General features: G+C 57.6%; 1 protein-coding gene across 2 annotated transcripts in view; it reads right to left on the bottom strand.

Annotated features, from left to right (window-relative positions):
- Nucleotides 1-26,274, bottom strand: part of TBC1D22A (TBC1 domain family member 22A) — a 260,985-nt gene that overhangs the window by 225,304 nt on the left and 9,407 nt on the right. For both annotated transcript variants that reach the window (XM_061124319.1, XM_061124318.1), the window contains exons 2-4: nt 14,570-14,626; nt 13,074-13,408; nt 8,649-8,825 (exon numbers count right to left, since the gene is read on the bottom strand). In XM_061124319.1, coding sequence (XP_060980302.1) covers nt 8,649-8,825; nt 13,074-13,408; nt 14,570-14,626 — 569 coding nt within the window. The remainder of the gene's footprint in view (nt 1-8,648; nt 8,826-13,073; nt 13,409-14,569; nt 14,627-26,274) is intronic.

Below are 26,274 nucleotides of genomic sequence, written 5' to 3' on the forward strand. Positions count from 1 at the left end.
GCGGTGAATTTCAGTCCCTCCCCACCTCTCTGCTTCTCGCTCCTCAGGAAATCCTCTTTGTTCTAGCTCCACCCGGCAAGTTTGCAGGATGGGAACTTCCAGAGGGCACCAAATAGGATCTGTGGTCACGGAACCTGCCAGCCCCTAGTAAAACACACAGCCCAAGTGTCCAGGCCAGGCCTAGGGAGGAGCAAAACATCCTATCTGCTCAGCAACCGCCACAAGGAAAGCCCCAGGAGGAAGCTGGACTCCAGCCTTCACACAACCAAGCCCAATTCCACAACCACCTGCTCCAAGTCTGGCCGACCAAGGGCTGCCCACACCAGACCCAGGGGACCTCCTGTCATCTCTCCCCACTCGGGCACCCGTCATCCTCATCCTTGGGTGATGGGTAACAATTCACCACACCACCAAAGCCCCAGGAGATCAAAGGATATAACCACACTCTTCTAAGTTAACACATTTTTACATCCTCTTCTAGCTTGATTTTGTGCTCAGCTCAGCTCCATACATTAGTTTGAAGGAACGGTGGCCATTCTTAATCTTTTTTTATTAATAGGTTCCAAGAATCTTAAATTATCTTAAAACAAAAATGTTACTTTCTTTGCAGTTTCCAGGACTAGACACCTTTGTGTCCTTTGTGGTCCTCTGGAGTCTCAGCTACATTTTGTGGGAAAAACAGGACATAGGAGGGTTCATTCTAAATGCCATGTCTTTGACTTTAAAACTTCAAGGTTCATTTATTCCCTTCACACCCAAGGCTGAGTATACAGTTGAAAGCAATTCAGCCATTTCCCGGGTCTCCCCTGTGTGGTGGGGACACCGATGGACACCAGCCACGCATTAAGAGCTGCAGTGTAAGAAAGACAGTCCCTGAGCTCGAGGAGCCGGAAACCTGGTGAGGTGCAGACTCACACATGCCTGAGAGGCCAACACAGTAGGCTGTCAGCCCACACCCTGCCCCCCTTCCCTGTGACCAGAACCCCACTCCAAAGTGCCGGCGGCCAGCCCACGGGATCCCTACTTCTCCGTGCCGCAGCTCGGGGGTGGGGAAGGGGGGCAGCGGGGCACGTGACCCAGCTCTGATCACACTGCCTTCCAGAGAAGAGCCCATATGCCCTGGTGACTGCCCTCCGCCTCGAGCAGGACCATGATGCCACCTTGTGGCCACGAGCTCTGATCCCTGATGAAATCCATGCCAATAGCTCCTCTCCTCCAGACAGCCCACTGGGAAAAAGAAGCCCCTATCAGTCTAAGAGCCTAAGAGCCCTGAGTCTGCTTTTCTGATACCTTCAGCCAGAACAAGGGCTTCCCAGGTGGCTGGGTGGTAAAGAATCCACCTGCAGTGCAGAAGACCCGGGTTCGGTCCCTGGGTCGGGAAGATCCCTGGAGAAGGGAATGGCCACCCACTCCAGTGTTCTTGCCTGGAGAATCCCGTGGACAGAGGAGACTGGGGGGGGGGGCTACGGTCCATTACAAGGAGTCGGACACGACTGAGCGACCTTCACATTTCACCCAAAACAAATCCTAAGCGATCTGCCCCTCAGCCGGGGAACCAGTGGGGCCGTGAGCGCTGCGGGCGCGGCAGGCCGCCAGCGGGGACCCCACCAGGACCTCCCGAGCCTGCGCCGTGTCTGTCCCGTCACTGGACGTGACTCACAGCACAGCCCGCGAGGAGCTCCCAGGCCAGGGGTGGACACAGGCACCACCCTGACAGCGCTGTCAGGAGCTCACGGGCTGCAGGGCAGGGCGCGGCCCCGCACGCTCTGCCCCCTTCTCCGCTCTCATGCCTCAGACGGAGAACGACACCACAGTCTCACCATCTTTCAAATGGTTACTCCATGTCCTAATCTTCACAGGAAATCGTTTGAGAAGAAAGACAAAAACGTAACAGATTGATTTTTCAAACGGCTCCTTTAAACATTTTTAACATTTGCTTTTAAGATTATATGTAGGAAATCATCCTCCATGAGGAAGTTGTCAGGCAGACCCCTGAGCAGATTCCTAATTACACCGAAGACTTGCTCCACCCGACACGTGAAACGAAACGCTTGACTTCCGCCAGATCACACTCACTCTGGTTTACCTCAGGCTGAGGGACACTGCCCGTGGCTCGGATGCCACGGCTGGTAGTGCAAACACCACCCAAAAAACAAAGACGCCGCTGGCGGCGACGCGGGAACCCGGAGCAGCGCGTCCTCTGCGTTCTCACGCTCCCGTCCCGGAGCCCAGGAGACCCGGCGAGCTCGGGGAGCCCCTTCTGCTGGGGGCTCCGAGGGGCAGAAAATCAATCACAGGAAAGGAAAGAGGGAAGGAGACACACCGTCGCGTATCCAGACCGAGCACGCGGGAGCAACTGTGCGTTTCTGGGTTTTATTATCTTTCCCACGTCTCTTGATTTCAACAACATCCCACAAACAAGCATCATGGAAGCCCGACAACGGACAGTGACACATGGGGGGCGGGGAGGGGGGCACGCAGAGCCCCGTCCTCCGGCGGGGGGACTCGGGCATCAGTGACACGGGCTGGGGGGGGGGGGCACAGAGCCCCGTCCTCCAGGGGGACTCGGGTATCAGTGACATGGGGACAGTGCAGGGCAGGGGCCACATGGGAGCAGGGGTCCTGGCCAGAGGAGGGATGCTGCAGCAGCTGAGCTGTCTGGATATCTGCAATGATCACTTAACACGGTGACTGTTTTTACAGAAACAGGATAAAGCCAGAGCGGGAGGATGCGCCACCTGAAGGAAGGGCATGCGCCATCTCCCCGGTGCTCAGCACCCCACACCCCTCATGAGCTGGTGCACCAGCCGCCACCAGCCCTTGGAGAGAGCCAGAGGCATCACTCTAGGGGCTGGGGCAGAGGGAGATGGGTGCTCCGAGAAAAAGCAGCCAGGATGGGAAGGACTGAAGGATGGACGGGGGAGGGGATGGACGCGGGAGGGGGGGCGGGGGAGGGGATGGATGGGGAAAGGCGGGGGACGGGGGAGGGCTGCGGTCAGGGGAAGGAGAGGACGGAGGGAGGGGGAGGGGGGTGGACAGCGGAGAGCCGCGGTTGGGGGAGGGGGTGGACAGGTGGACGAAGGTGGGGGAGGGCCACAGTTGGGGAAGGAGGTTGGACAGGCGAGGGCCAGGGCAGGAGTGCCTGATGAGCTGACGGTCGAGCAGGGGCCTGGAGGAAGGGTCGGGCAGGATCGCCGGCAGGCGGGCAGCAGGGCAGGGGCCCCGGGCCCGGATGTGCCACTGTGCACCATGCCCCAGCCACCGTAGAAGCATGCGGTTGGGAGGGGACAACGGGAGCAGGCAGCCAGGACATGCGGCGTCACCGGGCCAATGGCCGCCTCTGAGCGAGATGGAGCCAGGGTGGCTCTGACAGCACCTGACCCGGATCTCGTCTTCACAGGACGGCTGACGGCTGGGCGGAGCAGGCGGCCAGGCCACAGGAGGCACAGACAGCACCAGGCGGGAGGCGGAGGCAGAGACCAGGACACAGGCAGAAGCTGAGCTGGGAGCCAGGGGAGAGCCCGGGGGGCAGCACAGACAAGGGAGGCGCGGGCGGTGGGGGACAGGCCGGTCACAGGAGGCGGCCGCTGCTCAGAGACAGGGCAACGGGGAGGCATCAGGACCTCGGGGGGCAACTCAGGCAGTGCTTCCAACCTAGAGGCCGCCTTTAAAAACAGATGACCTTTTTCAAAAACACACACTGCCCCATTATGTACATTCTTAGTGAGAGCTGCTTCATCAGTGTTCCTCCTGATCAGAAGCGATGCTGCCAGGGAGAAACAAATCCAGGAGAAATCCAGGTGAAACGGGGGAAAGAAAGTGGTCACCTCACAGAGACGCCCCCCACACCACCCCATGCCATCGGGATCGGCCAGGCTGGGTTCCTGCACAGGAGAGGCTTGCTGATCTGCAGCCAGGACTCCGAGACGCGGTGACCAAGGCAAAGGCACCACTGGATCCCGCCACGTCCCGCCCTGGGGTGTGGGACATCCAGCCAGAGCACCCACTGTGTGCCAGGCTCTCCTGCGTGGGCGACGGCAGTGGTCCTGAGCTGCAGGTGGGGCAGCGAGGTACATTCACCAACCCTCCTTTTAAAGCTTCTCTGCTTGTTTCACTGAAAAGTCCGTTCTCCCCAAACCACAGAACAGACATAAAGCCAGGTTGCAGAGGCTCCCTGCCAGCTTCCTGGGGCCCCCTCACCCCCCAGTCAGCTTCTGGGAGTGTGGCTGGCAGCGAGGTCCCAGGGGCGTCTGAGGGGGCACATCTCCAGATGAACCGGCACCAGCAGGCTAAGAAACGGGCGCTGCCCGCCCGCTGAGGGGACTCGGGGTGTGGACAGGCGGCCCAGTGGGCAGGTCAACATCCCGCCGTGCCCACAGTGGCCGGGCAGGGCACCCGCGGGCTGTCCCCGCGCCCCTGCACCGGGGCGGCCATCCTGGCGGGGGTCCTCCCAGACGAGACTCTGGGAGCAGGCAAGGCGATCAGCAGAGCCGTCAGCTTCTCCCCCGCCGGATTCTAACGCCTCCCTGGAGCACTCTCACCGCCCCCAAGGCAGCACAAGCTGGCACGGGTGCACACACTCACAGCCTCCATGTGCGTGCACTGTTCCCGGCCGCAACGTGGCGGCGGGGCTGCACCTGGCCCTGGGGGGGCCGCTGGACACTGGCAGGTGGCCGCCCGGATCGACGGGAACGGGGCTGAGCCCGGCCCGATAGCCAAGGCGGGCCCTCCGCTCCCGTCCTCTGATGAGACCCCTGGCAGAGAAACGAGGGCCCGCCCGGCACTGGCTGTGTCCTCACCGCGGGGCCCCCAGGCTGCCTCCGGAACCAGGGCCCCATGGCCCCAGGGTGACCGGGAGTTGGCTGCTGCGGGCACAGGTGGCGAGTGTGTGTGGGCTGCAAGACCGTGCACGCACATGCACACACTCGTAAAGCAGGGAACGCGCACAGAGGCCTGAGAAGCAACGAACGAACATGCGGGCATCGGGGCGCACAGCGTCCCCTCCGGCTGTTCCTCCAGCCTGACTGTGCCTCCCACTGAGCGACGCACCGCCTGTGGTCTGGGCTGTGTCCAAGGCTACCCCGAGCTCCAGCCAACAGCCCGTCCACCCGGCCTGGCTGCCCCCACCGCCGTCCACAGCCCTGACGTCCCCCCTTGTCCCTCCTGCCATCCAGCTGCTCACCCAGAGGTCACACTCTGACGCCACAGGAGCCACGCTCCGGGAGAACCCCCAGGGCTGCCTCGGGTCCTCTCGGCCCACTGCACCTGCGCCTTCCTGCCCCGAGGCCTCCCTCTTCCCCTACCCCACCATCCTGGGGCAGGACCTCTGCGCCCCAACCCCCAGGTCTCCTCCACCTCCAACGCCTGCCCTGTGCCGCCCACGCTCCGCAGCAGCGCTGGCCTTGACCCTCAGCACTGTCTTCCTCTCCACCTACAGCCAGTTCTGAGAGCTGGCTGCGGGCGTCCGTCTGCCCCCCGACACTCAGCGCCAGCTCCCGAGGGCAGGGCCCCCGGACTCTGTTCGAGGTTCGCCCCAGCACCAACCACAACAGGTAGTTCAGGAAGACTGGCCGAGCAAAGAACTACGTGGGCACCTGACGTCAGTCACCCCGACTCACAAGGACCCTGCGGGGAGGTCAGATTCCCCGGGGATGAGACAGGAGGCTGAGTCACGGATCCGCGCCGGTCACGCACCGGCTCCCAGGCTGCACGGCCTCACCCTCCTGCCGTCACAGGCCCTGCAGGCAGGCTGTCCTCCAGCCCCGGGCCCTGAAGGGCCATCAACTCAAGCCCTTGATTCCGGAATGAACAGCTCCGGGCCACCTACCTGCCCCCTGAACAATCCCCTTCCCCCCAGAGCCAGTTCCCACACAGAGGCTCTCCACCCTAAAGCCTGGCCCTGGGGCTCACATGGGTAAGAGGACCACCCGGGTGACCCTGCAGCTGGCCTCCCTCCCCCACATCACAGGCTGAACGTCCGGTGACACGGCCGTGTGCCGTGCGTGCAGAGGACCTCGGGGCCCGGCTGCCACCAGGCGGTCACCCATGGGCCTCGGAGGCGCAGGTTCTGCCAGCAGCCAAGTCACACTCCCATTCACAGACACGCGTGACCACAGAAGCCTCCAAGGATCGTTTCCCTGAGCTTCGAAAAAAAGCGGCCTTTGCACGGGAAAAGACTCAGTAGACGCTGAGAGCAGAGTGAGCCGTTACGTTCTGTTCGCTGCCCGTCCGCAAGCTCCACACGGGGCCCCAGCAAACACAGCCGCGCCGCCCAAGGCCGGAGGGACACTGCGGCCAGAGGCACTTCTGTGGGCATCGCCCAGGTCAGCGCTTTGCTCCGCCAACGTCGGCAAATATTTGCCACTTACGTCGCGAATGTGATGTGAAGATAATACTCCCACTGTCTCCCGAAGCTCTCTAACTGCCTCACGAACACAGGCAACTTGTGGCTGTTTTCTCCTGCCACCAAATACAAATCCCGTAACTGCTTAACTTGGAAAGCTTTGGTTTTCGCCTTTTGGTGTGAGACTTCATAGTTACATAGAATTTTAAGGAAAAGCAAGGAAAAAAACAGAATCCCACAACCGAACAGAAGAATCCAGTTTCTTTTAACCTTTCACTTTATCCATACGTACTCACTTGCCCACACATCTTGAAAACTTCATTTTTAAGTATGATTTTAACTTCCCAAGTTACTCTGATGACAAAGTCCACAGGAGATTCTAACTGGGGGCTCGGGTCCTGACCCAGAGCTGCAGTTCCCACCAGGCAATCTAGTTTTCACGAGTGATTCCCGTGCCGCCTAGGACTAGATCAGAGGGTGTCTGGTGAGAGGTGATCAGAGGGGTCTCCGCTGAGCCAGGACAAACCAGCACCCCGGCCTCCGGCCGTGATCACTGAGGCGGCAAACAATTCACCCACAGCCGGCTCAGAGCTCACCAGCGGGACGTGACACACGCCCGGGGGCCTTGCCCGTCCCAGAGCACGTCTCGAGCTCCGGAGGAGCACGCCAGCTCCCGAGACGGGGGACGCAGCGCCGGCATGCCACGCGGGACCCCGGGGCGGGTCCTGGACTAGGAGGGAGGCGTGAGCGTGCCCGTCACCAGGATGAGCGTCGTCGGAACTGCGCGTGGGCCGAGCCCGGGACGACGGGGCCGCGGCGACGCCCGGAGGAGGCCTTTGTCCTCAGAAGGGGATGAGGTCTTGAGGAGCAGAGGGTGCGACTTCTCCAAGTGACTCAGAGGGTTGAGGAAAAGCACGGACACACGTGAGCACGCACGCGGAGAACGAACCAGGCAGAAGGTAAACGGCTGGCACGGCCGGGCAAAGAGCACAGGGGGGCGCGTGCACCGGCCCCGCGCCTTTCCCGTGCGTCTGAAGTCACATCGGAACAAGAAGCCTAACACAGACAGTAAGCTGGACCGCTCTGGACGGCGACACCTGGAACCGTGCGAAGGTGGAGGCGGGGAAGGCGAGCTGGAAAAGGAGAAAGGCTCTTCCTCCCGCTGCACCCTCCGTGCTGTGAAACTCTAACGTGTGCGCCCAGGAGAGAAACGAAAGTGAACTAAGAAGGGCAGCTGGACGGGAGCGGCACCTTCGGGGCCACGGGACCTTCCCGAAGCCGCCCCGCTCCAGCCCCCGGCCCCAGGAAGGAGGCTGCTCAGCGCCAGCTTCACAGGCCCGGCCCGGGCCGGCACCTCCATCCGCGGGCCTCAGGCGCCACCTGCTGGCCGCACAGGGCACTGCCCCCACGGCGCCCAGCCTTCAGCGCGACTGAGCTCCTGGGACCGCAGCCACCCCGTCCTCCCAGGAGCTCCAGCATCCGGCAAAGTGCCCGGCGCCCAGGGGCACCTGGCAGGCGTCACACGCAGACGTGGAAGCACCTCCTGCGCGTGGAAGTCCAGCTGGACTGGACAGCAAGCACGGGCCGCAGGGCCCAGCTGCCCCACGAGAAGCTCGGCAGGACTGTCTGGCTCCCCAGCCAAGCCCGGCCTTGACCCCTGCCCCCCGCCGGCTCACTCTACAGCCAGTCCCACTCCACTCCACCCGCTGCCCCCGTCAGACGGTGCACCGCCAGCCACCCCAAGCAGGTCTCAGTCACCGGCCCTGGTCACCACCACGACCACCATGAAGCACAAGGAAGGACATCCGGCCGGCCGGGCGGCCTCCCACGGCAGCACTAAGGAGCCAGGAGAGCGCGTTAAGAAAATCATCGAAGAATGCTCATCACCCCCAACTAACAGTAAGTTTAAAAAAAAAACACTGTACAATGATTATCTTACAATTAAAAATTTAAAAAAATTTTTTAAATGCTCATCAAATTGCACTGGAAGCACATTAATAAACACATCTAGAGTAAACTTTCAGGACAAGCAGCTCTCCTCCTAGTGACTTACCTGCATGAAATACAACAGATCGATTTCTGACCTAGTAAATTACATAGGTAACCTGTGCACTAAGGGGGAGCAGGTCGTGCCTTTCAAATCCTGGCCTCCTGCAGAAATGAGCACGGCCTAGAGTGGCCAAGCTCACAGGGACTCACCCCCAGGACTCATCACAGGGACTCACCCCGGGGACTCGCCCACGGGGACTCACCCCCAGGACTCACCCCGGGGACTCGCCCACGGGGACTCACCCCCAGGACTCACCGAGGTCTGTGTTGGGGCCCGCAAGCAGGTGCTTGAACTTGTCCAGCCGAGAGGCCTCTCTTTCACTTAAGGCCGAGCTGCTGAGGGTGCTGGGCTCGGGCGTCCCACCCAGCGCCACCGTGGCCGCGTGCGGGAGAGACTGGGACCTCTGCAGAGGGACGGCGTCGCTGGCGCTTCCTGTAGGGGGGTGAGGGGAGAAGAGAGGTGAGGTCCCGTGGCTTGGTTCATGGCCAGGTGCCCACCAGGAGGCCTGGCGCCCGCCCACTGCAGTCCCGCCCCACCCTCACCGAGCAGCGCAGAGCTGCCTGCTCGAGGGAGAGAACTAGCCGGCTCCCACGCAGAGCCCACTGCCCTCCTGGTCACTCCTCAGGGAAACAGACGCGCCACGAGGGGCAAAACAGGGAGAAGCAGAAAACCACAGCACACGTCGGGGTCAGCAGCCGGGGCTCCCCAGAGGGCCCGCCCGGGCGATACGCCAGAGGATCAGTGGGTGCAGGGCTGGGGCAGCGTGCCTGCACGGGTCACCCAGGCCTGGGCACACAGGGAGGCTACCAAGGCCCATGGCAAGGGCACCGTGACTTTCTGAACATCCCAGGCCTCCCCCAGCCCAGGAGGGAGGCCAGGCCGGGACCGGCACCCGGAGAAAGCAAAGGAAGCCAAGTGCCCCCGCAGGTGGGCTGAGGAGCCACCGGAGCGCACCCAGCCGCTGAGGCAACGTGAGACAGCGCGTGGCACCCAGGCCCGGGCATGGGCAGGGGCAAGAGCGGGACCCCCGGGTCACAGGACAGAGAGCCCGCGGGGACGGCAGGGGACCCACGGCACGAGGTCCTGAGCAGCTGCAGACCCGCAGACCTGCGTCCCCACGAGCAACCACGGCGTCCAGAGCAGAAGTTTAGAGTAAGAGCTAAACTCCAGGAGATGGGGCAAGGCACACGCAACGTGGAGTGAACGTACCGACGCTGACTTCCAGCAGCAGCTGCCCAGCAGAGCAGGGACACGGCTCCCTCCCCGCGCAGAGCAGAGCCTTCACCCCAAATGCACTCCCGTGGGGGCCCCAAGGCTACCGAGGAGCAAGACGACCCTCGCCTCCGGGCAGAATCGGCCCAGTTAAGTTTCCAGAGCGCCTGGGAAAGTGGGCGCAGCAGTGAGGGTGAGGGTGCCTCCTTGCTTGGGGCTGCCCTCACCTGCAGGAGCCTCTACACTGGCCTCCTCTCAGGGAGGAGGCGCTGGAGCTGGGGGGGTGGGGTGGTGGGCAGAGATGGGAGGACCAGAGGTCCCCCTCCAGGGGAACGTCCCTCCCCTGCACCTCAGGATTCTCCAGGAGAAGGTGTCGCAACAAATACAGGTCCACGAGACATCGCGGATAAACGTGCTCAGTCTTATTTACCTCAACCTCAGAGACACCCCGTGTGACTTCACTCAGACACTAAGGGCCCACGCATCCCTGAGCCGAGCTCTGAGGCAGGATCTGGGAGATCAGGCGAGAGCAACAGACCCCGAGGAACAGCAAGACCTCCAGCCAGGCCCCCCATCACTGTGAGCAGAAAACCCACCACCGCCCCACCTCCAGGGTCCCCGAGGGTACGAGTCCACTGTCGCCTCTGGTGTCCACACAAGACCTGCTCACAGCTGAGCCACGGGCAGCCGCAGGGACAGCCCTCGCCTGGCCGATGCCCACCAAGCCCATCCCGGCCAGTGACACACTTTGCCACTAACCCAGCGATGCCCCAAGTCAGGCAGAGTGCCTCCAACTCCAGGTACGAAGGCAAGAGACGTTTACGAAGAGCGTCAGGGCATCCAGAAGGTGGAGCGCTGGCCCAGAAGCCAGTCGACGAGCCTGCCGTCCGCCTCCGCCGAGCTGGGAGGCGGCCCTCCCCAGGGCTGGAGGCCCGAGCCGCTGGTGGCAGGGAGGCCCTGCGGGTGCCGTGCAGGGTGATGCGCCCACAGCGGGCCTGCTGGGCTCCCCACGGACACTGGAGAAGCCGTGGGCGCCCTCTATGCCCCCACGGAGGACTGCTCCAGGGCATGCCGAATTCCAAACTGCCGCTCACAGGAGCAAAGAAGTCAAACGGACCTCACGGGTCTCACCCGAGCAGAGAAGGCCCCGCTGGCCCAGCAGGACGGTGTGGCTGCCACGCCACATGGGCAGCAGGTCCTAAGGGCAGCTTGGGTTACATCAGCGGCGTCTACGCAACTGCGCAGGACGCCCAGGAGAAACCACGGGGACTGGGGCGTGGTCCCTGCCGCCAGGGATTGAAGAGTTGCGGCCTCAGCAGAGCCCACCGCAGGAGGAACCCAGGGCCTGGGAGTGCATGCCCTGCCCAGGCACATGGGATGCGATCAGAGTGCCCGTCACGAGCCACAGGAATCCTACATCTACCTGGAAAGGCTCAAACTGGGTGCCCTTCAGTTTTTAGGCTCAAATACGTCAAAGTTCACTTCGTGTGAAAGATAGTTTAGATTCCAATGTGAAAACTGGTCAAACGAAATAACTCATGCTATTTCACAAAGAAGATGGTAACACTGCAGAAGTTAATTCCTGAAATGTGTTTTTGAAACCTAGAGCTGAGTATGAAACCTAATTCTGCCCCAGCCAGCAGGCTGCCTCAGGCTGCGCTGATGACCTCATTTTCTTCTCTGTAAACAAGGGGTGAGCCCCCGAACCCCCAGAGACCTCGGGGGGAGGGACCGTGCGGACTGTGGCTGCACTGCCGGCCCCACACCCCCACACTCACCCCTTACCTCCCCGACACCGCAGACCCCACACCCCCACACTCACCCCTTACCTGACACTGCAGACCCCACACCCCTCACTCACCCCTTACCTGACACCGCAGACCTCACACCCCTCACTCACCCCTTACCTGACATCACAGACCCCACACCCCTCACTCACCCCTTACCTGACACCACAGACCCCACACCCCTCACTTACCCCTTACCTCCCCGACATCACAGACCCCACACCCCTCACTCACCCCTTACCTGACATCACAGACCCCACACCCCCACACTCACCCCTTACCTGACACTGCAGACCCCACACCCCTCACTCACCCCTTACCTCCCCGACACCACAGACCCCACACCCCCACGCTCACCCCTTACCTCCCTGACATCACAGACCCCACACCCCCTCACTCACCCCTTACCTGACACCGCAGACCCCACACCCCCACGCTCACCCCTTACCTCCCCAACATCAAGGACCCCACACCCCCACACTCACCCCTTACCTCCCCGACATCACGAACCCCACACCCCCACACTCACCCCTTACCTCCCCGACACCGCAGACCCCACACCTCCATGCTCACCCCTTACCTCCTCGACATCACAGACCCCACACCCCTCACTCACCCCTTACCTGACACCGCAGACCCCACACCCCCACGCTCACCCTTTACCTCCCTGACACCGCAGACCCCACACCCCTCACTCACCCCTTACCTCCCCGACATCACAGACCCCACACCCCCACACTCACCCCTTACCTGACATCACAGACCCCACACCCCCACACTCACCCCTTACCTCCCCGACATCACGGGCCCCACACCCCCACACTCACCCCTTACCTCCCCGACATCACAGACCCCACACCCCTCACTCACCCCTTACCTCCCTGACACCACCGGCCCCCACACCCCTCACTCACCCCTTACCTGCCTTACACTGCCGGCCCCAGAGGCCACTCTGACCACTGGATTCAGGATCTCAGCCCGCATCCCACCCTGCTCTGGGACGATCCCACCTGTTCTGACCCAGGCACCTGCCGCCTTCCGGCACCCGGGCCTCCTCACACATCACGCGGAGGCTGCTGTCCATCCCCTCGCCAGAACGGACACTCCAGGCGACAAGGGCTCCCTGGGGCATCCACGCCCTGAGAATGCGGCCTGAGCCGTCACAGGTTAAACAGCCGTGTTGTCTGATGTCTCAGCCCCTCCAGCACAAAGAGAGCGAAAGTGACGCAGAGCGCCAGGCATGTGGACGGGAGACACGGGCAAGAGCTAACCTCGCAGACTTTAGAATCGGAAGCTGCCGATTCTAGAGAGCAGACACCCGCCCTGCAGACGCTGAGCCCACGTGTCGGGGACCTGGGGGGTATCATGGAACTGGCGGGGGGAGATCCAGCCCTGAACACGAGGCTGGACCAGCCCCTGGGCTGGAAACGCCCCCTGAGGGCGTCCTGAGAAGGGCGGGGTCCCCCAGCGGCCCACAGAAGCTCCCGCCCGGCCACGCCGTCTGGAGGGAGATGCACTCCGCCAGGAGGACGAGAGGAAACGCAGCGGCCTCTGCTGACCGGGAGCCCCGCGGCTGCTGGATCTCCGAGCCCCCGAGGGCTGGGACCCTCCCCTCCCTCCCCGGGGAGAGGGCTCCAGGCCTCCTTCCAGAAACCCGCCCGCCTCTCCCCACCGCCCCCACCTTCAGGACAGGCCGCGTGGCTCTCGCTGACGGACTTCACCAGCCGCAGGTCGCCGCCGGGGGCCTCGGGGGGCTCTGCCGAGCGCTCCGCCGAGGGCGCCGGGGCCCCGGGCGGCCGGGGGCGCGCCTGCCGCTGGCTGTGGTTGCGCAGGACTCGGCGGGCCGTCTCCATGACGACCGCGGTGTTGAGGCGCTCGGCCGCCATGGCCAGGAGCTCGTCGTCGTCGTCGCCGACGTCCCAGGCGTCGCTGGTGTTGCTCTCAAACTCCTGGAAGGTGCTGACCCGCTTGGCCTTGGCCGGCGTGGGGGGCGCCCTGGGCGTGGCCTTGGGCGAGCTGCGGAGCAAAAACGGCTGTCCTCGCACCCCGGGGGCGGAGCGGGCCAGACCAGCCCCCGGGGGGACAGGTTCACAAGAGGGCTGAGAGTGAGGCGGAAGAGCAAACGCGGCCCGAGGCATCCGCGGTGAGACGGAGCTCCCGGGCTGCAGGGGCCAGGGAGCAGGAGAGGCTTCCCGGGGCAGTCACGCTGCCTCTGTGCCCCACAGAGCAACGTCTGAGGACACGCAGCAACGCCCCGCGCCCACAAACCTCTCGCCCCAACACCTTCGCAGACCTCCAGGGGCAGCAGCCGGGGCTGCGGGCGGGGGAGACTGTTCGCAGGACACGGGCCCTCGGCAGGCGGGTCTGGATACGGGACAATTTGAAGGATCCCGCACAGCATGTCAGCACGCAACACGTGCTCCGAGTGTCGGGAGCTTGTCCTCACACGCCCGGTCCTCCAGGGCCACCCCTGCCCCGCACCCACCTCTGGAGAAGGCGCCCAGACACAGGCCCAGCAAGCCGCAGGCAGCGGGAGGGAACACAGGACGTCCCTCAACCTGCATCAGCTACAGGAAGTGAAAAAAATTTCTCTCGGGGGCTTTCTGCTTTTCTGAAGGTGTCCTTTCTCAGCTGGTTCAGACAGTAAAGAATCTGCCTGCAGTGCGGGACACCCGGGTTCAATTCCTGGGTCGGGAAGGTGCCCTGGAGGAGGAAACGGCCACCCCCTCCAATATTCCTGCCTGGAGAAGTCCATGGACAGAGGAGCCTGGTGGGCTACAGTCCACGGGGTCACAGAGCGTCAGACACGCCTGAGCGACTGGCACACTACTTTCAGCACCAAGGGTTTCACTTGGCTGACGACGTCCAGTTTCTCTCTTGCTGTCGCTGCCCCCAGTATGCTCCAAGAAGCCAGGGCCAGAGCCAAGCTCACAGGTGCGCCAGACCCCACCCCAGCCCCCGGAAGCCCTGCAAAGGCTGCCCTCCTCTGCATGGAGCCCCCTCAGAGGCTGGGCCGTGAAAGGCCAGGAGCGCCTCCCGTAAAGCAGTCGCTTGATTCGTGCTGGCTGAGTGAAGGGCACTCTCCTCCCCGCTGGGAATTCCAGGGAGCTGGGGGGTCACCACACCCCCCCAGGCCCAGCCTGAGAAGAGCCTCACGCAGCCCGAAAGGTCACTTACGTGCCGTGGACCAGGGGATCGAAGGGCGGGTGCTGAGCGCCATACACGTGCTGGATGCTGTTCAGAAAGGAAGGGGAATCAATTAGCTTCTCCCGGTGTTCACAAGGGCCCCATGGATGCAGGAAGCAGGCCAGCTCCTCAAACCGGCGCCAGAGGGAGCAACCCTGGCCACCACAGGGTCCCCAGGGCCCGTCGGGAAGGCTGAATGACGCCAGACAAGGCCACCCCCACACACACGCAGGGCATTCAGCCTCCCGGCGAACGGGCCTCAGTGAGGCACCCACGGCCCCAAGGGCGTCACCACAGGGCCTGAGGCATTGGCCAGCCTCTGCTCCTGGCCTAAAAGACTGACCCAGACACAGCCCTCGGGAAGCTCTCACCCGGCACCACTCTGCCCAGAGACGGAATACAGAATTACAAACACAATTTTGTTAAAAGACTGCGTGGTTTCATTATAAAATCTGTGCTCATCAGAGCAGATCTGGAAAAAGAGACGGGGACAGAAGAACTCATATGGCACGCTGGCCAGCTGAGAGACCCAACGCACAGCCTTTCCTCCCCCCGACGCCCGGCCAGGGGCGGCCAGGGGACCCGAAGCAGGCCAGCGCAGAGACAGAGGAGAGAGGCTTGACGGGTACGACCCTGACCCTCAGCTTCCCCCTCTTCTTGTTCAGAACACACACCTGAGGCCAAGAGGGGCCCAGCCATCCTGCCCCATGAGAAACAAACACGAGAAATGAAGCCCCTCATGACGGATGGAGGGGCGGGGGAGCTTAGAATGAAGGTGGGAAGACAGCAGGACTCCGGCGGCTTGGGGCTGTTGGCTCTCAACTCTGGACCACTCCCTAGACTTCCATGGCATGAAATAAGCAAGCCCCTGTTTGCTGAAGCCACGGGCAGGCAGAGTCCTGACCGCTGTGGTCCAGAGGAGCAGACCGCCTCTGTGAGCCGAGGCAGAGCCTTGCAGGCGCCTGTGCGCTCAGCGGCTCGGTCCTGCCCGGCGCTGCGCGACCCCCTGGACCGGAGCCCGCCAGGCTCCTCTGTCCGAGGGATTTTCCAAGCACGAGTGCTGGAGTCGGCTGCCATCTCCTCCTCCGTGCAGGGTGCATGTATGAAAAGATAAATACAGACACGGAGGAGCTTAGTATACAAATGAAGTCTTCTTAGCGTTTAAAACAAAATGAAGTCCTATCTTGTTTACTCAGTAATATATCAATGCCACAACTATTTCCCCATATTACTGTTCATCACTCTACTTAAATACATGTACTTTATATCATGTGATACACATGAAAGATATATGCAGCATATTTACACTTTAAAACCTCACACTGCGGGCACAAGGGGTTTCCCCAGACATTTCTCTGCAACGCCCATAAATCTGCAATTATTTCCAAGCTTCCTAAGTTTTCAAAAATCATAATAACATGTCTCCCTGGACAACCTCACCTCTAATTTCACACCACCCCCACCATTATGGTTACACGGTAATTTGTTTCACCAGTGTTGATTGTGAACTCTTTGTTTAAAACTGTGTGTGATTATAAAAACAGCAATAAACTTCTCTGGGGACAATACTTTCACGCAAATATAACTTCATGAAGATAAAGTCCTAGAGAAGGCATGCCTGGGACACAAAGGATACACGTGTATCAACGGCGTAAACGGCTGACCCCCGACCCACGTGGAGGGTGGGGTGTGGACCTCCGCACGGCGGACAGTCTGAGTGTGATTTCTAGTCGGCGCTCCAGACCTGCAGTCCCTCCCAATCTGTGGTTCTGCGTGCCCGCTTCAGGCCACCTGGATGGTGTTGGGCTGCAGTATTCACTACTGAGAAACACCCGTCTGTAAGTGGTTCAAACCCATGTTAGCCAAGGGCCCACTGCAGAGCTCATTGCTGTTTGACGGGAGGAAGGGGGTATACAGATGCTCATTGTGTACCTTCCCGATTATTAGGGAGGCTGAGCCATCTTGAAACATCCTTTGTCCATCTGTGCCTTTATAAACCGCCTGTTTGAACTCTGCCCATTTCTAAGAGGTGCCCACCCGTATCTCACTGATTTGCAAAAGCTTCTTTGTAAACAGGACTCCTCTGTCATTGAGGTAGTGAGGTGGGCAGAACGAGGGCCCCAAAAGCGTCGCCTCCCAACGCCAGCACACATGAACGTGTCACCTCACACTGTAACGGGGAAGAACTTCTGTGTCCCGTCAGAAGTTAATCACCAAAGGGATGTTGCCTATAAGCTTTAATTACACATAATGGCCCATCTCTGGGAACCGTGCCTCCCAGGGAATGAGCGTTGGGCTAAAATACCTTTGTTTCACTCACTCACAGGAACCACCTCACCAGGCCCACCTGTGAATGACTGCGGGAGGCAGAAATTCACACATCCCCTCCGGAGGCTGATGGGAACCAGGAAGTGTGCGACCTACGCCCTCCCCTTTGAGTATAAAAGGGGCCTGAATTCTAACTCAGGCAAGGCTGGGAGTGGTGCGTACACTCGCGTTCTTCTTGGTTTGCTGGATTTCCGAACAAAGTCATCATTCCTGCCCCAACCGCTCGCTGGGGCCTGCAGTGCAGCGTGTGGGACGAGCTCGGACTAACAAACCTGGGGGACTCATCGAGGAGCCTGGCTTGCTCGTGTCCAGCCAGCCTGGCTGGGGAACTTCCCGTGAGGAGGGCCCTAGCAGCTGCCTGGACCACTTGTCCCGAGGATCTGCAACCCCCAAAGTTCCCTGAAACAGCACCGGCCACCCCTAGCACTTGGCAGCTGGAGGAAGGAGTCAAAGCTGGGGAGCCACACGGCCTCCATATACCAGGGTGAGTAGCTCCGGTGTGTACAACCAGGAACTATTTCCTCTCCGTTTGGAGCTTGTTCTTCTAGAGTAAGCCAACTTGGTTTGCAGCTGTATTTGAGTGGGGCACCCTGCTGGAGAGAGGAAAGAGGTGCTGGACTTGTACCCCATTTGTGAGCCGGCCGGTTGGTGTCTGGGATGCTGGCATTTGGGCGTGCCGTTTGTGCTTTGACTGTCTTGAAAAAGAGGGAGTGTGGCAACTATCCCTGAAGAAAGTCCTCTGGGGTGCATTCTGGACCAGGATCTGAGCACAGCTCTGAACCCACGGGTGAGAGGAGGGGGCCGTGGCACCTGTCAGGATCCCCACTGGGGTCCGGGCAGGGTCACCTTGGGGCCCTGTGCACTGCAGACTGCGACTCTCGCTGCATTAATTACATCACTTACGTCTCCCGTGTTGCTGGGATATGTAAAACTCCAAGACCAAACGAGGGTTTATTTAGGCTTCTGCTTATTCTTTGGTTTCCTCTTGTTTGGTACTGTTTGTCCACTTACAGCCAAATCAGTTTTGTGATACTTAACTTTTATTGATATCAAGTGTGGAGAAAAGGAAGAAAACCTGTCTGTTTTTGTCCAAGAGTGAGACATTCTGAGAAGAGGGAGGGTTGGTTCCTAAGGGAGGTTTTGGTTCCACCGAAAGCTAGAAATAGAAGTGTCTTTTCCATAAATACTAGCAAAAGGATTTAACTTGTAGACATATGACCCTGGTTTGTCCCATCTGCTAGAAGCTCAATTTGAATCCACTCTTTTATAACTGATGGGTTTCACACTGCTGTACCTGATTCATAGTTAAAATTTTTGAGGTTACAGCGTTTGCATGTTTGTACATGTGTTAGAGGTATGGTACCAATCAGGTTAATTTGTAAAAGAACTATTTAATTGGCTTAAAGGAAATTTAATTGCTTACATGAATACTCAAATATAAAAAACTGGCCAGAATGAGTTTCAGGTTCACATGATCTAGGAAATACTCAGTATTGAATTAGTATCTGGTGTGAAAGTTTTGCTTAAGCTTGCTAGTTTGATACAGATGTCTTTAGAGTCATCAACACTAAGTATAATACTTTTACTATACCTAGGTTTATTAGACAATAATACCTCATTCCTGTTACAAAGACTGTCATCAAGAAAAATAACAATGTGACAAAGCTGTTAAGTCAACAAAGGTAAATGAAGCCAAGGTCTTTGGAGTAAAAACCCTATGGGAATGATGTTTTGGGAATGTCGAACTAGATAATCCAGACTTTCATGACTTAGAAGGAAGACTGAACTTAAAATCTTGAAGGTAAAGTGGCACAAAACCTGAATTTTTGGTTCTCTAAGAGGACAATGTTTTCTTAAAATATTGAACTGCTTTTGGTAACTGTTTCTTTAAGTGAGCTCTATGTGCCATTGATCTTTTACCACGGGTTAAAATTTTTTGATAATTTTTTACAAACTTCCCAAAGATCAAGTTCCAAGTAGGGTTCATCTGACCTCTAGTTAACTTTTGCCAGAGGGTCCCTGGAACACCTCAAATTATTTGTTTTCTCTCCATCTCAGAGGAATATTAAACTATTTGGGCTTACTGGGTGTGTTTGAATTGCATGGGAGGCACTGTCAAATGAGTGGTGATAAAACATCCTTAGGATGTATCATATGGGTAAACGTTATTTAAATACAAATTCTAGAAATTATATGGAACTCCTAAAATCCTGGCAAATCATATCAGTCATAATCTTAGTAATTATCTTGGTTGTCTGTCACAGGAGTAATCAAGTTTCTGTTCACTGTTATCTGTGGTTTTACAGTGGCTTCTGATTGAGTCTATGTTGTTCTATGAAAAAGCAGGGAAGAATAATGACCGTTAAGTGCAAGCCATTTGTGCTATTACATCAGGGAAAATAGAAGGAAGGGAATGAGTGAGGGCCTGATGCTTCAAACCGTAACTCCTCTGGCTGAGCAGATGTCCCAGCCGCTCTGGCTGTTATGCCAATATACCCGCCCTTTCCACCCCTTCCGTTTCTACCAAGCCCCAGTTCCTGACACAGGGGCCCAGGACTCCTTGCGCCCCATGGGAACCAGTTAGAAAATCCTGTGTTAGTTTCTAGGGAATAAGGACTTGGTGGAGTATTGTCATCTAAGAACCAACAGAGCATCTAATTTGAGCCAGGAGTCACTTCCGAGTCAGGGCGATTTCCTTACATCATTATCTCATAGGGGCTTAAATGCAAACCACCAGCGGGCTGACTTTCTCAGGCTTCTTTAAATGGGAAGATCACAACTCTCCTTATGAGGAGGGTCCGCTACACCTGAAGGCCCCCTGGCAGCAACCAGAGCTGAACCAAACTGGGGGCCAGTGAGGGAAGAGGCCCTTACCAGACCCCTACTTACCAGTGCGTCTTGGCAGGGCCTTGGAAAGGGAAACCAAAGCAAGAGAGTTTGAACAATATTCAAGAACTTCAGCCAAACAAATGAAGACCTCTCTGAACTTTTACAAAAGAATTTACTGGGCCTACAGATAACATACTAAAGCACATCCCAAGGCCCTGAAAACACTAGCATGGTCAATTTGACCTTCTGGGGCAAAGTGCCTCAGATATCAGGAGGAAGTTGCAAAAATCAGCTGGTACATTTGGAATGAACCCTTCTCATTTGGTAGATGTTGCTTTTATAAAGTATTCAACAGGGAACAAGAAGAGAGAAATGCTAAACAAAAAGCCGCTTTTTGGCAGTGACACTGGATTTTTGGAAGGCAGTGTAACTCTAAGGAGAACTAAGTCCCGTTGGAACAGTGCCCCCACTATGAGGAGGAGGAACACCGGAGAACAGACTGGTCTCTGCTAAAACAGAAGAAAAATTAAAGATGAGAGCCTCTCACAGGCGTTAACAGGCAGATGCATGCGGAAGAGGCCCAGGGGCTCCCTTGGCCTGGAGGCACCTCACCCCCACGGGAGCCGAGACACTGACGTGGGGAGTGAGCTGATTGCCTCCTGACAGATTTCACCCTGGAGTTTTCACCGGAACAGCTTGAAATCAGGGTCCCATCAGAACACGCTTTAAGCCTACACATGGAGCTCGTGAAAATCCCAGAAAAGCAGACAAAGCTCTTTCCTCCAGGGTCTTAAACATAACCCAAAGACCACTGGCAGACCTCCCCAGACGGGGACTCAACACAGAGGAACCTGCCCACCGAGGACTGAAAAACAGACTTGACTCACGTGCCTCACAACATCTCAGATAACCTGCTGGTGTCTGTGGGCACCTGCAGGATGGGTGGAAGTATATCCCACCTGGAGGCAGTCTGCAGTGGTTAAAGCCTTCCTTGGGGAAATCGTCCCGATTCGAACCAAGGCACCAAAACAACTCACATCCTGGAGAACAGTCAACAGGAAAGCCAAGAAAACGAATCATACCTCGAAGAGGAGCATCGCTAAAATGTCGAGAGACACTTTAACTTGGGCTAAGGCCTTGCCAACTGCCCTGTTACAGGTCAGGGGCTCCCAGAAGCAGGCTTAAATGAAGCCCCTTTAGAAGCCATTCCAACTGTCAGCACAGACAGGAGAATCTAAGCACTAGAAGGCTTAGTGGTTGCAAATCATATTAAAAGGCTGGGCTCTACACCATTCATGAGGCTGCCTGCAACAGGTCTGCCCATCCATGAAGCAGATGGTAATTCCACTGTAGTTGGGGAAGCGGCGACCAACCTGTGTAATTGTGTCCAAACAAACAGCACAGGAATTTAGGGTATGCATCAGGAACTGGAAGCAAAACCTCAAAAGCTCAATTACAATTTAGACAAAGTACCAAGAGGTTTCCCTGGTTCAAACAGCTGTAGATTAAAGGGACTGCCTGAAGACGCTAAGGCGTATCCGCTGCCTCCGTTCAGCGGAATGGCCTTCGCTCCTTGACCCACAGGAGCGTGGGAGGGACGCTGACAGTGGGGCCTGTAACAGAAGAGACTTCGTTCTCTCACAAGTGAATCGCTAAAGGGCGGTCGCCAATGAGCTTAAACCACACATAACGGTCATCTCTGGGAACCCTGCCTTCCCAGGAATGAGCATTATGCTTTACTAGCTCACAGGAACCTAGTGACCAGGCCCACTTGTGAACGGCAGCAGGAGGAGGAAATTCACACACCCCCTGATGAGGCTGATGGGAACCAGGAAGTGTCTGACTTGTGCTCCCTCCTCTTCTAGTATAAAAGGAGCCCGAATTCTAGCTCAGGCACGATGGTTCTTTAGAGCAGGAACCTACCGTCTTCTCGTTTTGCTGGCTTTCCAATTCAGGTCCCTGTTCCTTGTCCCAGCAACCCGTCTGGATTACTGGCCTGTCGAGCAGCAAGCAGTGTGAGCTTCGACTCGGGAACAACATGGCAGAGGGGGCCCTGCAGACGCGACCAGGGGCACATGCCTGGGAGCGCAGCCTGCATCATCCAGGTGGGTTCAATCTCATCAAAGTCAAGAGGAAAGCCTCCCTGCCTGTGGTCTGGGGGTCGTGACCGAGGAGGAACGCTCGGCGTGAGGCTGCGTGGCTGGCTGGGAATGTGCACAAAGGGGGCTGCAGTCCAGGAGTTGCAGGCAGCCTTGAAGCTGGAGAGGTAAGGAGAGACCTTCTCCCCTAAAGACTCCAGAAAGCCCTGCCAATACCGTGGTGTTAGCCCAGGGAGGCCTTATGCAGACCTGACCTCCAGAGCTGTAAGGTAATAAACGTGTGTTGTTATAAGCCAGGAGGCTTGTGGTAATTTGCTTCTGCAGCAATAGGAAACTAACAGAGGTAGCAAACCTGTTTTCCTGGCATGTGGGAGCCTTAAAGGTTAAGTCATCACACTTAAGGGCTTCCCTGGTGGCTCAGTGGTAAAGAATCTTCCTGTCCACGCAGGAGAATGTGGATTTGATCCCTAGTCCAGGAGGATCCCCTGGAGACAGAAATGGCAACCCAGTCCAGTATTTTTGTCCAGGAAAATCCCATGGACAGAGAAGCCTGGTGGGGTACAGTCCATGGGGTCACAAAGAGTCAGACGTGACTGTGGGACTGAACAATAACATCATCACACTTTTATCCTTACAGAGAGCTCTGCTCTGAGGACAATACTTGGAAAAGCCCACCCCACTGCCCCAGTCCATTCAGGCTGCTGTAACAAACAGCATGCACTGAGCAGCTTATACACAAGATCTGGTGGCTATGCAGGCTGGGAAGCCCAGGATGGAGGCGCCTGCAGATCTGGAACCTGGGGAGGGCTCCCTTCTCCGTCTGCAGACAGACGTCTTCTCCCAGCACCCTCTCCTGGCAGAAGGGGACAGAGCCCTCTGTGTCTCACACACCTACCAGGGCTGGCGGGGGTCCCAGCTGATGGCCTGCCCCTACTGCTAGATGCCTGAGGGGCTCAGGCCCCCACCTTCAAGACTTCCCAGTGACACCCCGAGCCTTCTCTTTTTTTGCCATAAACAGTCTCAGTCTGCCTAGGTCAAGCACCACCCACCTGTCCTGGTCCTGTTCTGAAATTCCCATGGATGTCTCTGTGACCTGGGCGGAAAAGTTTCCAGTTTTCAGAATCCAAAGATCTGGGTTCAAGACCCAACACTTACATGGTGGTAAGAGTGCTAACCAAGTACTTGCTCAGAGCTTTCCTTCCTCATCCAGGAAACGGGAATAGGAATGTATACGCAAGGAGATAGCCTTGTTAATGGCACTCTGAACACTGCAAAGTGACTGACGGACAGTATTTACCAATATTAGCAATCAATCTTTACATGAACACCTGCATTCTTCTGCGTTCACACGGCTCATCACCAGCAGCCCACGCCCTGCAGGTCCTGTTTCCCAAGTCCAAGCACTACCACCTACCGCAGGCCCTGCCGCTCCAGGACAGCAGGAAACCCACGAACTCTTCACCGGCAAACACCTGTGATCATTGAGCAGAAAACGCTCCAACAAAGTTCAAGCTCAGACCAAAAGGAACCTCATTTTATCTTATTAAAATTACATTTCTATTTGGTCTTGCATCATAAAAGAGAAAAACAGGCTTCAACAAAAGCCTTTCTTAAAGAATAAGTGGCAACTAACACACCTACCTCATTTCAGATAATGAAATCTTTAATAGATACGTTAACCCATAAACTTTTTAATAGATTATACTGCTTTAAAACACTGAAGCAGTTCACTGAACCCTAATGATTCCTTATAAAATGCAGATCAACATGACCCAATTCCACTGCCAGCTATACACTGGAGAAATCATTGCGCAAGTACATAAGGGAGACAGGTTCGGCAACGTCTGTAATGCCACAGAGAAAAAAATTAAGAAAAATCTAGATGTCTGTTATCAACTGAATAATAAATTTAAAGAACTGAAATACACGCATATAATAGAATACCAGCCACAGCAAACGTGAAGGAACGAATCAAGATGGGGAAATTCATTAACGTGACAGTGAAGAGTTGAATACACACACAAAATGTTAGTCACTAAGTCGTGTCCACCTGTTTTGTGACCCCATGGGCTGTAGCCCGCCAGGCTCCTCTGTCCATGGAGTTCTCCAGGCACGCAGACACTGGAGTGAGTAGTCGTTCCCTTCTCCAGGGGATCTTCCGACCCAGGGATGGAACCGGGTCTCCTCACTGCGGGTGGGCCCTTTACTGTCAGAGCCCCCAGGGAAGCCCCTGGTGGGAACAGACCCCACCCACGGTAACTAAGAGTCTGCACGCAGCAACAAAGTTCCCTCACGCGGCACCGAAGACCCTGCAGGCCACAACGAAGATCCAGGGCAGGCAAATAAAAAAGATTTTTTAAGTGAAACTTGAAAAGGACTAATTTGTTACCAGCAGGCAACCGTGGGGACCAGGAGCGGGGTTTTCTGGGTCCCATCTGTCAACATCCTGAGGACCACAAACATCCTGAACACCCAAGGAGGACTCGCAGAGGGAAGAAGAAATGAAAGAGAACTAATGGAGGTCCCAGGTGCCAGGCCTCTGATGTAACCGGGGCTCCCGGCGAGGCGGGAGGGCAGGGCCCAGACGGGGGCCAGCCCAGCACAGGGCGGGCCAGGGAAAGGCTGGCAGAGACATATGCCCGCCGTGCGCCCTGAAAAGGACCCCAAAGGGAAGCGCATCCCACGAGAGCCCCACATGAGGCACAGGGGGTGTCGCTAAAGCGCCCCCACTGGTGAGGGGCAGACAGCAGGAAGAGCTGAGGTTTAATGCAAGAACCCGAAGGGGCGCTCCGGGGCGGGCGGGGCCCCGGAGGAGACCGGGCTGGAGACCTGGGCTGACACCAACGTCCGAAAGAAGAAAGACCGGCCCCGGAGCCAAGCCCCCACTCCCCAGGGTCTGTCCCGGCTGCCTTCACAGCTTGGGTCAGGAAAGCTTTTTAAAAGTCAGGGACTTTCCTGGTGGCTCAGTGGTTGGGAATCCACCTGCCAGTGCTGGGGATACCGGCTCCCTCCCTGGTCTGGGAAGACCCCACGTGCCACAGCTGCCGACGCCCGCACATTCCCGAGCCTGTGCTCTGCAACAAGAGGACCCTCGCTCCACGACAGACACCCAGCGCAGCCTCCGAAAATGATAAACAGACTAAAGACTGCGGGCCGTCTCAGCCGCTCACGAGCCACCCTGAGGCCGCCCCTCTCGAGTCTCTCAACACGTCCCGCTGAGCACCTGCTCCAGGCCAGCCCGCTGGCACTGCCAAGATGCCAGGGGTGCTGCCTGGGGCTGCAGACAGTATCGGGATGCAGGTACGCGCGGACGCAGGAGGAGAAGGGAGGAGATGCGCCTCAGCGGACAGGGCTGAGGGCGGGAGGGGGACAGCTGATGGCGCCAGGCCTCGCGGCCTGACAAGGCAAGTGCCTCCTGCGCACCCCAGCAGACTTCTCTCTGGCCTGAACCTGGGCCCCTACACCAAGGGCCCGGCCTTGAAACAGAACTGAGGACAACAGCAGAACAGCCTGCTATTTTCGTGAATTAAAGGTTAAAGAGCAGAGGGTGAAGACAGCCGTGAATGAAGGGACGAAGAGTGAGAGGAAATAAAAGGAAAAGGAATAAATTCAAGACGCGGTGGCCTGAGCATCATAAAATAAGTGAAAAATTATATGGCCACGTTTACGATTAGCTGCCTCCTATATTCCGGATTCATGGAGTAAACAGGCAAACCGTGTAGTGACTCGGTCTACGCCTCATCAACCCCTCCTCTGCGAACACAGTCATCACTCCTGTCTCCTCTGGGCTCAATAGCAGTTTCCTGAAACATGAACTAAATTAGTGACTGATTTACCATCAGGCTCATTCCAACCACAGCGATGCTCCCCAGATGTAGAAAATAAGCTCAGAAGGGGTAAGTTTTCCAAGGAAATTAACTTGAGGGGCTTCAGAGGAAAACGCGCAGAGTGCCGTCATTACGGCAGCACACAGCTCCACCAGGCCCCGCCGAGTCTCGTGCAGACCCACGTGGCCCCGCGCGATCCAGGCCGAGGGGTCCGGGCTATCCCACCGTCAGCACCCACGCCTGCCACACAGCAGTGACACCGCCCAGTCCCGCAGGCTCTCAGCCTTCTCCTGTCCCCACCGGGCCACCAGCTCCCTGCAGAAGGGGCTGGATTTGTCTCCTGTCACACTCCTCGGGGCCCCGGGCGCCAACAGAGGCGGGCAGTCACTGAGCCAGCCGGCCAGCCACATCACGGACGGCTCCAACACATCTTAGAAGTGAGGATTCTGACAATAAACTCGTCCCTCCCTGTATTTTAGCAGTGAATGTTTCTTCCCATGAAAATCCAGTGTGTGAAATACAATACTGTAAACCAGCTATGCTCCAATTAAAGGAAAACAGCAACGTGATGGACTCACAGGCACAGGCTTGGCAGCGGTGGCCCAGGGGCGGG

This window comes from Dama dama, chromosome 22, assembly GCF_033118175.1.
Source record: "Dama dama isolate Ldn47 chromosome 22, ASM3311817v1, whole genome shotgun sequence".
Taxonomy (NCBI): Eukaryota; Metazoa; Chordata; class Mammalia; order Artiodactyla; family Cervidae; genus Dama; species Dama dama.